This window comes from Xiphophorus couchianus, chromosome 6, assembly GCF_001444195.1.
Source record: "Xiphophorus couchianus chromosome 6, X_couchianus-1.0, whole genome shotgun sequence".
Taxonomy (NCBI): domain Eukaryota; kingdom Metazoa; phylum Chordata; class Actinopteri; order Cyprinodontiformes; family Poeciliidae; genus Xiphophorus; species Xiphophorus couchianus.
Window position 1 is genome coordinate 24344570 of NC_040233.1, and position 14887 is coordinate 24359456.

General features: G+C 38.8%; 2 protein-coding genes across 4 annotated transcripts in view; both read right to left on the minus strand.

Moving 5' to 3' along the window:
• The window catches only part of kirrel1b (kirre like nephrin family adhesion molecule 1b), a 100254-nt gene extending 98926 nt beyond the window's left edge, over positions 1-1328 (minus strand). The window contains exon 1 of one of the 2 annotated variants that reach the window (XM_028020803.1): positions 893-1328. In XM_028020803.1, coding sequence (XP_027876604.1) covers positions 893-1046 — 154 coding nt within the window. In that variant the 5' untranslated portion in view covers positions 1047-1328. The remainder of the gene's footprint in view (positions 1-892) is intronic. The other variant, XM_028020804.1, reaches the window with a different exon arrangement.
• A 1823-nt stretch (positions 1329-3151) lies between these two features.
• The window catches only part of cadm3 (cell adhesion molecule 3), a 147664-nt gene continuing 135928 nt past the window's right edge, over positions 3152-14887 (minus strand). For both annotated transcript variants that reach the window (XM_028019431.1, XM_028019430.1), the window contains 2 exons: positions 13863-13988; positions 3152-9735 (listed from right to left, as the gene is read on the minus strand). In XM_028019431.1, coding sequence (XP_027875232.1) covers positions 9617-9735; positions 13863-13988 — 245 coding nt within the window. In that variant the 3' untranslated portion in view covers positions 3152-9616. The remainder of the gene's footprint in view (positions 9736-13862; positions 13989-14887) is intronic.

The following is a 14887-nucleotide window of genomic DNA, read 5'->3' on the forward strand; positions in this document are numbered from 1 at the left end:
ATAAAAAGGGGCATTAATATTAGTAATAGGACTCTTCTCCAGTCCAGTGAATATGTCTCAGTCTTTCAGGTAAAATATGAATTTTTCTTGGCAGCTGCAAGGGAAGGCCTCATTCATGTGCGCCAGGCTCTACCTGCATGCAAAGAAAAAAGATGCACACACACTTACACACCCCCACACACACACATTCTCTCTCTAGGGACACTTGCGCTGCTCTTTCTACTCTCACAAGACACACACACACACACACACACACACACACACACACACAAAATACACCAGTGTGACTAAAGGCACGTGTCTAGCTCGTGCGCGCACGCATTGAAAAATGATCCAATGAGCCTGATGTTAAAGCCCAGCGACCAGACTGTGCATTAGATCCTCGCCTCATCAATCATCCCCACACTGACAGCTTATGCGCAAATTGTGCGTGAATGCGCGTGCGTGCGTGTGCTTGCGTTGCGTTGACCCGCACCGCATTTGTTCCATCCAAATCTACCCATTCATGCGTTTTAAAGGTCACGTCAAAGCAATGTCGTGTGCAGATGGTCCAGATCTCTGCCTAAGAAAACGCGTAACGGAAGAAAAAGGACAGCGCCGTTTGCGCCTGGATATGAGCAGAGACAAACCCCCCGAAATGATTTTTCCTTCCCCTCTATGGAGATGTATTAATGATGTACAAATCTGTAGCACTATTTCCACGCACGGAGTCATGCGCGTGGATTTAATGCCAGGCATAAAAACGCGCATTGCAAGTAGTGCCATGAGACATAAAGAGACCATCGGAGCGCACAGCCGCAGAAGGAAAACAAAAGAAAACAATTAATAGCAAACTTTTCGCTGATGTCCATCGATTTTGTTTCTCAGCTGTGGGTCTTCATCTTTTACTCACCTTGGTTGAAAGCGAGTGCCAAAGTTAGGATCCACAAGGCTGGCATGGTCCAGTCGAGCGCATTCAGATTCCTCCCCTCGGCTCCGTTTCTCTTAGAAGACACCATCAATTCCTGCAGAGCGGCTGAGTTTAACAGTAATCCTCTCTGAGTCATGAGAGTCAAACAGGACACATTTAGAGGGGAAAAATCCCATGCCTCTTTCTCCTTTCCTTCAACTACTTCCCACTTTTCCCGTGCGTAAAATAAACCTGTCTCCACTTTTTCTGTTGTTGTTGTTTTTGTTTTGCTGGCTCAGTCCGCAGCCTCTGTCCTCGCTGCGCTCTGGATTCCCATTTAAACAGTTCTGAATTCCTTTCTCCCTCTTCTAACCCTCTCTGTCTCTCTGCGTGTCTCTGCCCCCCTCCCCTCTCACAGGCAATCAGTAGCACACATCCACTCTCTCATGTACTACCAGCACCTCTACGCCTCCCCTCTCCAAATCTCAGTTAATGCTCCACAGAGGGGAAGGGGGCGCTGCAGCGACGGTGCCAGGAACAGCGGTCTTGCCCTCAAAACTTCAACTATGAGACCCTTTAAGTTTAAAATCTGAAGGTTACTGTGAAAGTTAGGGATGAATAATAGGGATAATTGGAGAGCATGAGCAGAGTGTTCGCTTAGAAATTATTTCCAGCAGCTAATTTGTGTAAATTCCAGAAACGTATGCATGCACTATCAGTAATTGTATCGTTTCAGAATTCGGATAACCAGAATATCGACATTGTTTTTTTCATCTTGTCATATGAATGTTATGGGTGAATATTTGTCGTCTCAGTTTTATCGTAAAGTACAGAAAATTGCAGCAGTTGTATGTTATTACTTACTGATATATCAGAACAAACAAGAGACAAATGGTGAAAATACTTCAAAATGATGGATTTGTCATGTCAGACAGAAATAAAACGTATGTAATGTAAGTATGCTTTAGCAGGAGAAATTTTAATATCCGTACATAAAATACTCCTTTAACAAATTAAATTGAAAGAACAAATGGGAAAGTGGCTTTCCAATTTACTCGCTAACACAATTTGCGGTATTAAAACCAAGATTACTTGACTCACTGTATTGTACTGCCCTCTGGTGGCCATGTTGTGTAGTTGCGAGGCGCAAAAAATGTGAAACAAGTCCTATCAACTTCTTCCATGATACATTGGGTTGGTTACTGAATCAAAAGCATTGCTTGACCTGTAGACGGTTTAGACAGCCTAACAAGAGGTCCAAAACTATATTTCTTATTTACTTTCTTTATTTAGTTATTACTTGTATTAAATATCAGTGTTAAAAATGTTTTCCACAAAGAAAAGCATTTTATTCCAAAGCAATTTTTTACTTTTGTGTTCAAATGTTGATGTTAGCTGAAAGTAATATTGTGAAACATAGTAAAAAATAAATAGATAAATAAATAATAATAATAATAATAATGTCAACTCAAAAATCTTGTGTCAAGTGCATCTCTCCTTATAGTATTTTATCTATTCAGCACTTTGTGCTGCTTTTAGTATGGAAGGTGCTTTATAAATAAAATTGATTGATTGATTGACTGATATACTTAAAGTATATACTTCTTGTTTTGTTGTTTAATATTATATCTTTTTTCACATCTATTTTGATGTGTTTTCCCTTCAACAACTCAACATAGACATCCTGAATTAACATGTAACCTGGTTGTGTCTTCTGTTACTAAGATAGTTCTTATACCTGGCCCTAAACACAATGGAAACCACTGTGTTTGTTGTAAGTGTGTAACTTTACGATCAGTAGACCCTCCTCTTTCTTTCTTCTTCGGTGGTATCGTTTTGTGAAATTGTTTGCAACCCCAAGGATCTCCTCTAATTATAATTGTGTCCTGTGTGAGAGGAGAGTGCTGTTGATTTTTCATCAAAATATATTTTGATGAAAATCAGTTTATTTATAGTTATGTAGTGCATTTTTGTCACCATCGTCATTGTAATACACTTATTTGCCCTGTTATAATAATAGTAATGTGAATATTTGAGTGAATTTATTATTGTAAAGCAACAGGGATAAACTTCAGTTTTGTCCTATACTTTTGCTTTGTTTAGGACAGGGGGCATCCAACAGTATGTTTGCTTTTCTGTTTCCAGTTCTCATCAACGTAAACGGAGAAACCGTCCGTCTCCAAAGACAAATCCTTCACTTCCAACCAGCAACGCAGTTTAAATGAGATCCTTTCTAATCAGGAAGAACCAGCAGCAAGCAGATGAAATTAACCCAAATTCATGTTTATTGAAGTCAACAACTCAACTCATATTCTAACAAAAAGAGAAGGAGAACAAAACAAAACAAAACCTAATATTTTTTGGAACATTTCAGCCAACAGTTTCAAACCCCATCACAGCGTCTGTCAGGGTTGCGCACTGATGACATCATCTGCCTTTTTTATACAAATTAACACACACAACAACACTACTTCCATGTGATATGAATATTTACTCAAAAGGAAGACTTATCATCCAAATAAGAAAAAAAAATAGGATTTTTTTTTTTTATTCATGGAAATAAAAATATTTTTGTGAATGCAACACATTAAGAGTGTCTCTGGAGTCTGTTTGGGTCATTTGATACACACCCATCCACAAACACAGGCACACACACACTAAAGTACACACACACACACCACAGGAGCAGACATACCTGCTGTGCATATTCATGTATGTGTGTGTTAATGCATCCATAGTGTGTGTGTAAAGTGTTTGTATGGGTCTGCATGTAAGAGTTTCCAGAAAGGCAACACTATATACAGGAAAATATATAAAAATGGTTGCTGAAACAAGAAAATAAATGCAAATACTACAATTCTAACATTCAAGTTTTGGGAAATCTAAATAAAAAAAAAAAGATAATCAACCAAACTGAAACTCAAACACTGATGATTATGCACAGCTTTTAAAAAACATGACTTAAAAAGTAAATAGTTTCCTCTACAAAATGGGGAAAATGACAGGCAGCTTGTTTGGAGCTGCTTCAAGAGGAGATGATGACTCTGAGTGAGGGACAGTCCGGCTAAAACTGACCGAAGACGGAGAAGAGAAGTGATGCTTTGCTGGCACCTGGGGACAGTTAGTCGTTATCACACCCAAACTAGAAAATACAGTTTCAGTGACTGCGCATCCCAGTTCAACAACAAATGCAGATTTCATGTTGGGGCGTTGGAGGAAAAAGCAGAAAGAGTCGTACTCGGTTGGGCGGCAGAGATGAGGAGGTTACAGGCGGATTTATCTGGGACACAGCATATGTTTGCAGAACAGAGGGCAGCAGCGAAGTCTCAGGAGAGTGGCTTGTCGGCACTTCTTGTCTCCAGCAGTATCTACACTTTCCAATCATTCCTCATGCAAGCTACATGCTAGCACATTAACTAAGACAAAGAACAGGACGATAAATTACAGGCAAATACAGGTCCATTAGTTTTTAAAAAGACATTATACTTTAAGTAGGAGGCAAGTATTTCCTCTCTCCAGCATGAGCAGAGTTACAGTGGACTGAGGCTAAATACAGTTCGATGCTAACGTCTTTGAAGTGTGCAACAAGCTCTCTGAGACAGAGCTGATTCTCTGCTCTTCAACCATAACAGAGATGAAAAGCTGAGTCAAACTCAAATTAAATAAAAAAATATTTTAAAAAAACCCATCTATCAGCTTTGCCTGCTTTATCCCATAGAGTAGTGGTCCCCAGACCCCGATCCTCATATCCTGCACTTTTTGAGGACGTATTGCTCCAGCACATAGACTTTCAAAGACCGCATCCTTAGCGTGCCACCAAGTTCCTCAGAAGCCTTTTTTATAATCCATAACCTGCTTTATAACCCTGGTGTGTGTTAACTGGGACATTCACAAATACTTTCCCTGTTTGCTCATCTTGACCACATTGGAAACAGAGATTTTGGTAACTGAAGACATGTAGCAATTTTTTACAGTGAATATATTTGTTGTATATTTGTGATCATTAGATATCCACAACAATTATGTTGTTACTATTACTCCAAATACAGTTCTGAAGTATTTTTTAGGGGTTATTTTTTATGGGTAATGTAACATTTCTCTCAGTTCTTCCTAGTTCTGTTTCCATTCAACTTTAAATGTAAGCTAGAGATATTAATTACTGAGAGGAGAAGGTAAACATCACCAATGAAATCTTAAGCTACAACTCCTTTGGAGGAGTTTTTAGCGAAGCGCTAATTGCTCTTTTTTCTGAATTTTGACATTGTCAATATATACAAATTATGCAGATTCAGATTTTTCTTAAGAAAAAAATAATTATTATGCTTTTACATAAATTAATTTGTAGAGTTGTATCACTAGTGGTGGAAGCAGAGTGCAGTAGCTCTGTCCTGTTAGTTCTGATTTGATCTTTTTGTAGACATTTGTCAGTATTGATGGATGAGGCATTACATGTTTGGACAATTAATCCCTCTGGTTTTGGATGATGTTGTGTAGCAGGAAAGAAATTTGCTCTTTTTTCACTTTCAGAAACTTATGATGCGTAACTGTAGCAACAAGATATACTTTTTGTGACCAGATGCAGATGATTATTGTCTCAAAAGCTTAAATAATACCGGACTCAAAATCCCAGAGGAGTTGGAAAGGAGGTGACAAGGATCACACCCCGTACCCTAACGTCTCTCTTCCCGGCTTTCTAAAAATGCAGCCAGACAAAGATTTAGAAAGGAGCGGCAAAAGCAACTGAGGTGGATTAGCAGTCCTGGCCAAAAACTGATTGTGTTATCCAAGACATGTTGCTGTATAATATCATCTCTGTTACCTGAATATTGAGCTGTTTTCATGTTGTGACTGTCAAACAGTAACAGTCTTCAGTCAGAGGATCCTGTAGATTAATTTTTCCTGCCCACAGCATCAACATCCGAAACGACTCTTTGAAGATGCTTGGATTATATGAGTCATTTGAACCATATTTAATTTTTCTTTGGGATCAAAAAGGTATTTTTGAGTTGAATTGAATAGAAAATAATCTTAACTTCAAACAGAAGCTGCTCAAAAGAAAAGAGTATTTGTTAGCATTTCAAGACATTTAAGATTTCAATAATGAATTTGTTCACACAATTTCAACACATACCAAAGATTATACTGGGAGCATCTTGCTGACATCTCTTAGTCAAAGTCCTTTGAAATAATGCCTGATTTAGCGGATTTTCATACCAGACATCTAAATGTATGTTTTGTGACATGTGTATATATTTAAATTAATAACCTGTTTTAGAATTTGTTTGACAGAAAAGGGCATTTTTATGCATAACATAATGCAGCCAATAAAAGGGTAATTATTATTATGTATTGTTTAGTGTTTATTTGAACAGTAAAATATTTTGTTCACTAACAGAGGTTGCAGACCACAATCTGATACTAAACTTACTAAGATGCGCACTGACAAACGTGCAATTAACTGTTTATTATTTTTGCTTTCAACTGGCTGGAGCCATATTGGATTTTTAGGTACGGGTTGTTGGGAAACTACAGAAGACCTTCGTATTCATCTTTCCAATTTGAAAATGTCAACTAACGAATAATGGAATGCATAATTAAATCCTTGATCCAAGCATCCAGAGCCAATAGATGAAAACTGTCAAGTCAAAATCCGGATGCAGTACTGAAAAAAAGTGCCAGCATGGTGGTGCTTGGCAACATTCGTATTTACAGAGGTAGTGCTTATTGGAAAATGTTTGAAAACTGCTGATCCAAAACACGCAGGACAGCGGACTCTGGGGACCAGGGCTGGGGTACCACTGCTGTAGGGACTGTACGCCTGTGATGCAGCCTATCCCAGCTGCCACAGGGAAAAGGCAGAGCACACCCTGGAAAGGCCACTGGTCCGTCACAGGGCCAACACAAAGAGACGAACTGGGATGATGATTTGCTCATGCACACTCGCAGCCTAACTGCATCCTGTCTTTGGACTTGCAGAAGGAGAACCTGGAGGAAACTCAGGCAGGTGCAGGGACAAAATGCAAACTTCAAGCAGCAGGAGGTATGAACCCATGACGCTGTACTTTTGAGGCGACAGTATGGCTGCAAATACCAAAAACACTATTATCTGCATCAGCTAAACATATCCCAGCCAATAATTCTTTCAGTAAAAACTCACAAAACCCTCTTAGGTAGCAGAAACACTTAATACAGGAATACTGCAAAAACACAAAATCTTACCATGTATTTTTTAAATATCTTAGAACACTTGAAATAAGACAAAACTAACTTACAAACAAATTTTAAGCAAAATGTAGGAGCTCGTTTTATTATAAGTCAATAATTCCTTAATAATGATAGAAAAGTAGTTCCACTGGCAGATTACTTATATTATGGAAATGTCTTGTTATATATCAAAAAGTCTGTCAGTGGAAAAAGTATTTTTTTAAATCAATATTAAGGAATTATTTACTTAAAACAATCTTCTATGCTAAAAAGTTATCTGTATGTTAGTTGTATGTTACTTGTCATATTTCAAGTGTTCTAAAATATTTGAACTAGAAACCAGACAAAAATACTTGGTATTATTTTTGTGTTTTTTTTGTATTGAAGGTTGTAAAACTGACCAGTGATTTCATCTCCTACATGCCACAACCACAGAGAGCTTTCAGCTCACACAGCTCCGTTTACACAGGCTTCTCAATGAGCTAAAGACAAGCAAGGAGGTGGAGGGGAGAGGAAGCAAGGAGCAACGAGAGGAGGGGAGACAGGGTGAAGGTGGATCAGGACACAGACAGCTTGATTGATTAAAGTATGAAAAGAAATGGACGAGTGGAGGGGGAAGGAGAAAAGTAGAAGAGGACATTAGGTTCCCTAAATGACTTTCTTGAGTGTTAGAGCAGCCTGAAATCCTTGTCTGGCCAAACAGAGCCTTGGCATGTGTACAACCTGCAGCCAGAGCCTCTTAGTTAGATTGCAATCAATTTCCATGCCTGGGCCAAGTAAGGCTTGCTACTGCCAAGGCCAAGTCTCAACCTTAATAAAGCAGCGTTCGTTTATGGGAAGCTTTCGCTAAGCTGGCGAATGAGTCCTGCTCACACAAGAAAACCATAGCGGGAAGAGATTTTCTTCCCCCCCCTTTTTTCCAGGAACTTGGTTATAATGCATGTAGACAGCCCTGTTAGGTCCTGTGAGCATTTTCTCTACCCCGGAGCAGCAAACATGGCAGGTTCTTAGAGAAAGCCAGTGAAGCCCCTAGTCAGTGGATTTAGAGCCAGATGGCCTTGCCAAGAAAGGCGATCTAAAGGTGAAAGTTAGGTTCAGCAGGCTGAGTTTGAAGGGAAACTACATGAAAGACAAGAAAGAAACTCTATGAAACTCATTTTGAATGTTTAACTCAGACTTGGCTACCGATTAGAGTTCGGTTTGACAACGCAGGGAGAAGCTGTCGCCACGGAGCACAGCACAACAAAACAAGCAAAGAAATGCCCAAATAAAAAGGCTTTTGAACTGACAAACCAGCAGACACTGTAAACTCTTAACACTGACGGTAACACAACAAGACGCTGACAGGAAACACAAAATCTCCCTAGAAAATCCCAAAACAAATTTAGAAAACACAAACAAACCAATAGGAAAAACATTCTTTGTACAAATATTTGCAGTTAAGGTTAGTTTTCATTGCAACATCATGGTTGTTACATGTTTGTCTTTTTTTGCCCAAAGATAATGATCGTTTTGACTCTGAATTTTCACGCATGTATTAAAAACAGGCAGGCTTTTTTTTTTCTATTTTATATTTGAGTATATAAGTTTCTGTGACGCAGAAACGGGCTGCATGAGAGAAGATAGAGGGCGCCGAAGAGTGACAGAAAAATAACAGAACAGAAAGTGTATTTACAACACACCGAATGTTTTCTGTCAAGTAAAAAGAATGCTATATAACTCTATATTTATATATTTATATATATTTATATATGTATACTGGAGGCCCTGGGCTTGGCAGCGCAAGGTGGGAATGCTATTTTTGCAAGTTTTTGTGGTGGTGCGTTGTGGAAAAATCTGATCGTCCGCAGGAAGCGGTTTGATGGCATAGAAAGATTAAAAAAAGATGGAAGGAGATTAAGTTTTCCAATCAATAATTTTGTCTACCCTAAGCAAGTTTAAGGAGGGATTCTGCCTTGTTCTGATAGAGAGAATGAGGACAGGAACGTGACGGGGGCAGACCCGCTTTGGGCTGCACTGTGGAGGAGGAAAGAGGTCGTGACGATGTCAGAATGTGGTTTACAATTTAGCTTTTTCACTGCGCTGACAGTTGAAAAAAGGGATGCTTATGTGAGGATGTGATAATGGATCAGGATGTGTTAGTAGGAAGCTCGCCTTTGTTAATCTGAGCATCTACGAGCGTTCAAGTCTGTGCGGAAAAACAAGAACTGAATCATGTATGTGTGCGTGTGTGTTGGGGTGGGTGTGTGTGTGTGTGTGTGTGTGTAACTTCAGTTCATCCGAATGTCAGTGCAAAAGATCTCACTTCCCTGTATCAATGCAAAGAGGGTAGTTGAAGCTCCGCCCACAGTTCTTTACCTCCCTTCCTTTGCCAACATCCCTTCAACAGAGTAAAGAACTGAAGCTGTTGTGAAAACAAATGGAGGTTTTTCCTTTCCTCTCTCCTCCAGCTGGATCCTCCAAATTTTCCTCCTCCTCCTCGCTTTCTCCCCCCCACCACCACCACACTGTCCCCCCGCCCATCTAGATGAAGTACTCCTTCTTCTCTTCGGCTCCGGAGTGACCTCCCTCAGCGTTGATGATGGCCGTGTCGGCGTCAGGGGCGTCGTCGGAACCCTTGGCCTCGTGGGTCAGATACGTTCCTGTGGGACGAGGAGAAAAAAGAGTGACCCAGTGAGCCGGAGACAGAGGGGAAAAGGGTGGAGTAGAAAGATTGTAGAGGCCATAAAAGTCAACCACTGGGAGTGTAGGTCCCCAGTAGGATGGGATGTTTGAGATGAGATTGTGTCATCATGTTCCAGTGTGGCTCCTAAGCAAATACAACGAGAGCTTTCAGTGACTCGTTGCTTTTCTGGTGGTTTAATTGTCTGAACTACTGCGGCGGAGACAGATAATCAGCCCAACAGAAACATCAATCTACCAGTTAATGATGTTTTTTATTTACTATCCAAAATCTTTTTGAGCTAGTTGTTATTCAGAATATGCAGAATCGACATTTCAATATCACCACAGAGCTGTTTTCTGTGAGATAAAGTCATAAAGGATCAACTGTGTAAGGATGGTGGGAATGAGGTCTGGCATTGCTTCAACATTCTGGTTAAGGATGTGGGGAGAACCCGCCTACTTATTTATGTTTATATAGACCACTAAAATGATCATAAAAACCAGTAAACCCAGAATGCAGCAATGGTGTTTTTAATTTTTGGTATGTTTCTGCATGATAAAAAAAGTTTTCTCTTGATTATCTGACAGCAAACTAAACCTAGCGTACCAACACCAGTGCCTTTCTGTTGAGGAAAAACTAAATTTTTAAGTTCACTAAACCAACCAAAATCAGTTTATTCTAAAGTACAGCTGAAATCATACTATATCTAAATTTGCTCTTCCAAATCCAAAGTTTGCAGCTTACAGTCAATAGCCACAATCAACCATCGGGTAATTTGTTTGGGATCGTTATCCTGTTAAAAGACCAAATGATGTCCCAGTTTAAGTTTTCAAATATTCAATTTGCATGTACATGGGGTCTAATGGTAGCTATTGGAGACCAGGTGACTGCAGGATGCCCCTGTTTACTGCGATTCAGGCATGTTGATATTAGAGATATTTTCCTCACTCTCTTTCTTCTCTGCTGCAGTTGTTTTAAATATTAAAGTTCATTCTTTAACATGATGTGTTCAAATGTCTTTCCTATAACTATTTCCCAAATTATGAAAATTTGACACATATCTGTCTTACTTTAAAGGGATGTTCTCTTTTCCATTTCCAACATTAGAATGTTTATACCGAATATCTATCCAATATGTAAGATTGGATAGATATTCAATTCAAGGATTTTTTTTGCACCCCTAACTAAACATATTAAAATGAGGAGTTGAATTTTATGGAGAGTTTTAGTGCGAAACAATGCAATAGTGACTAAACTTTGGTTTTGATTGAAAACAGTTGTGGAGGCATTACAGCTAATTTCTAACAGTAATGCATATTACCTTGTTAATGTTAAAGCCAGAGTTGGACATATATGTATAAGGTATAATATTTAATGCAGCAACATAAACTGTGTTTACTTAACTTTGTATAGCTTTTCTTAGGGAAACACACTTTTACAGCATATGCAATAAGCTCATAATTTCAGTGTATTTGACTTAAATATAACAATGCAGGCATTTACAATTATTTAAACAAAAATAAACCTACATATTTAGACACAAACTTTCAGTACAGGCATATTTGTGAATACTGAGCTGTTTAATCAGGATACATTGATCTGAATTTAGCTCCAATAGGCAACTATAATCAGTCCAGACTCTGGGTTAGTTTTGTGTGTCCCAGCTGAATAATGGAGCTGCAGCAACAGGAACTTAAACTGAGCCAGACAGAGTGACCTGGGAAATAAAATGGACATTAGCACAATTACTAGCAGATTATAATCACACAATATTCTGGATAATCTTCAAGCTCTTACTTCATATTCTTGTAATCTTCAGTTAGTGGCAGTTAATTGTTGTAAGATTTCCATTAGAAGCACAAAAGTAATTTCTTTTAGGGACAGAAAGTAAACGTGTAACAGAAAGAAACTAAATACACTCTACTGTTCTCACAAAACTTTAACCACTGAGTTAATAACTCACCCTGGGATGGGAGTAATTAATTTTACTATCACAACAATATGATTTATTCATTTGCCCAAATAACTGTGACTTAATTAATTGCCAGTCAGAGGAAATCTGAAGCGAAAGAAAGCTGAGTAAACAAAACATGTAATGAACAGTAATGAGTTGTCATCAGCTTGTATCACTGGGGCTTCTTTTACAGGATTCAACATGTAGGAAACAGGAGGTCTGAACAGGATGCACAAACTGCACAGATCTGTCAATAAGGTAATCAGATGTAAAGACATTTCACCCACTAATACCAAAGTAAACATTTTAGTCATAAAAACTCATATAATATCTCTACCACTCACTGTTTTCTCCAAACTAGTCAGTTTTTTCCTTCATGATTGCAGTATATTTCTATCTAGGTCACCATATGTCTTGTGACAAAAGCTCCAGATACATTTACATTTCATTTAGCAGGCTTCCTCTCATTTAAAGAGCCGTGATGACATCACAAAACAGCCATCTGGGTTCTGCACGTCAGTCGGCTCGGCGCCTCACAGCCCGGTTTAAGCAACACATCCACCATAATGGATTTTAAAACAGTGCCCAGGACCCACCATGTCCTATTTGGTAGAGTCCTTACAGTGCCTTGTAATGTAACATCCACACATTTCAATGGCTTCCACTGGGATTTAATGTAACAGACCAACACAAAATGCTGCATAATCATGAAGCTGAAAGAAAGCAATGCATTAGACAGGCCCAGCTCAGATCAGATAAGAGGAAAACAGCTGTGGTTGTCTGATTTTATGGTCGGTGTCTGCTGGAAGCTGACTCTCCACCTCCATTTTGGGGTCTTTTGTAGCCCCTAACCTCCATAAGAGGCTTATATTTAGCTCCGTCCTCCATTGACTCTTAACAGCTTCAAAGTTCCTGATGAGGAATGGCATAATGTCTCCACCATGTGTCATGATGAGGAGCCTGTTTCAGGGCCAACTGCAAACCAAACAGTTTCATTTTTTATCTGATCTTTTTCCCAATATGGCTTCTGGAAGCCTGCAGACAGGACTTCCTGCTAGAGGAACAAAGATTGATCTAAAATATTGATCTTATTGGTATTAAGTAGGTATGAGAATTGGATTGATATTAGTGTGATCCCTATTGAATTGTTTTATATAATAATAATAATAATTCAAAGGAAAAACAAGAAAACACCTAAAAGTCAGACGTTTGATGATATACCCTATTTCAAAAATATGTATCTATAATGGTATCAGTATTAGATTGCTATCAAAATATGCAGTATTACCTCTACTTCTTTTTGCTTTATTTAAATAATGTCTTTGTTTTTACCTTCCTTAAGTAAGTATATTTATAGAATACACAACTATTCCTTTTTTTGCCAACAGTGTTGGACTTCTGCAGCTTCTCCAGAGTTTTTATGGGTTTCTTTGCTCCATCTCAAAATAATGCTGCCTTTGACTGACCTGTCATTGGGGCAGAAGTCATAGTATTCTCTTTTCGGACTGAGTAGTGAGATGCTCAAATCTTGTGATATTGATTTAAAACCTAATCCTGATGTAAATTTCCCTACCTCTTTATTTCTAAACTGCCTGCTCTGTTCTTTGGTCGTTATGTTCCTGTTTGCTCACCGATGTTCTCAAACAAACCTCTAAAACCTTGACCTTGACATATTTACACAGAGATTTAATTACACACAGGTGGAATTTAATTACTCATTAAGTGACTTCTGAAGGTAGTTCTTAGTTCTTTGTAGAGGGTTATATTTAGGGGTATCAATGTGGAAAGGCCTGCATTCAACAGAATGTCAGGTTTGTATTTGTAACTAAAATGAAAACCATGTTATACTTCCTTGCACAACACTATTTTACGTTAATGTCACATGAAAACCTAAAATACAGAGTAACGCCATGTGATAAACTTTAAGAATTTCAAAATCATCCGTCATCATCTTCTATCGTTTACATTTCAAATTCACTCAAAATCATTTGCATGTCCCTGCGTACAGAGTCTCTCTATATTCATGTATGTGGGGATGATATGTTGCCATATTTTTGCATGCATCCATATGTATGCCAGCTTGTCTCTCTGTATGTTCATACATGAATGTATGAGTGCATCTGCGGGTTTGTTTGTGCAAAGCTGCTGACCTTTGTGTCTGATGAGGTATCTGCCGAGGACGATGAGGAGGCAAAGCAGGATGAAGACGATAACAGCCACCACCCCTCCGATCACAGCATGGTCCACGCCCGAAGATGTCGACATGGCTGTCGTGTCTTCAGAGGAGGTCAGGCGGGGCGGGATGACAAGAAGAGAAGAAGTTAGGACCCGAGAGAAGGGAAAAATAAGAGTAAGAGTATGTAGCAGCCATACAACTGGAGGAGATAAGAAGAAAACAGAGAAGAGACAAGACAGTGAGTATTCCTCGATGTATAAGAAGCAGAGGAATCGTAATGGGAGAGAGGAAAAGAAACATTGGGGTTGGTGGATGAATATTGGTGGAAATGAAAGACGGATGATGAAAGGCAGCAGAAATAGAGCGGGAGAAAATAATGGGGAGAGTGACAGAGGGAAGGCAAAAAGAAAAGATAAGAACAGGGGAGCAAAGAAATATGTCAGAATATAATACCCACTGTGGCAAACCTTCACCAGACAAAAACAGAGAAGCAAAAACAAAGCCAGGAGAAAGAGAGTCGCAATTTCATCACCCGCCATTAAAAATTGTTTGTGCCTAACTTACACAGAAATGTGCAGCTTACAGCTTCCTTCTGTGAACGGGAACAAACATAATTCCAGATGTTGGGTGAAATCTCCCCAGTTGTCTGTTGTTATGCTATGCAAGTTTTAGAAAGAGAGAGAAACTTGTTGGGGGCTTAAAATGACCAGGATATCCAGAGTGTGGTGCAGCCTTTTGTCTGTTTCTGGTATCAAATTATTCCAAGGCTTTTATTGTTGCACTTTCAAAATCAATACAATATGTTGAATGAAATTGATTTAATTCATCATAAATGCTACTTTTTATTTAATGCATACCAAGTAACATCTTAATCTCTGAAAAGTTCATGTATGAGTTGTCATAATCAGCTTTATTCACCAGGTTTATGCAAACAAACAGGACATTTGACTTCGGCTCCATTTTGCTCTTAATGAAGATGCTTTAAATGTCAATATATAT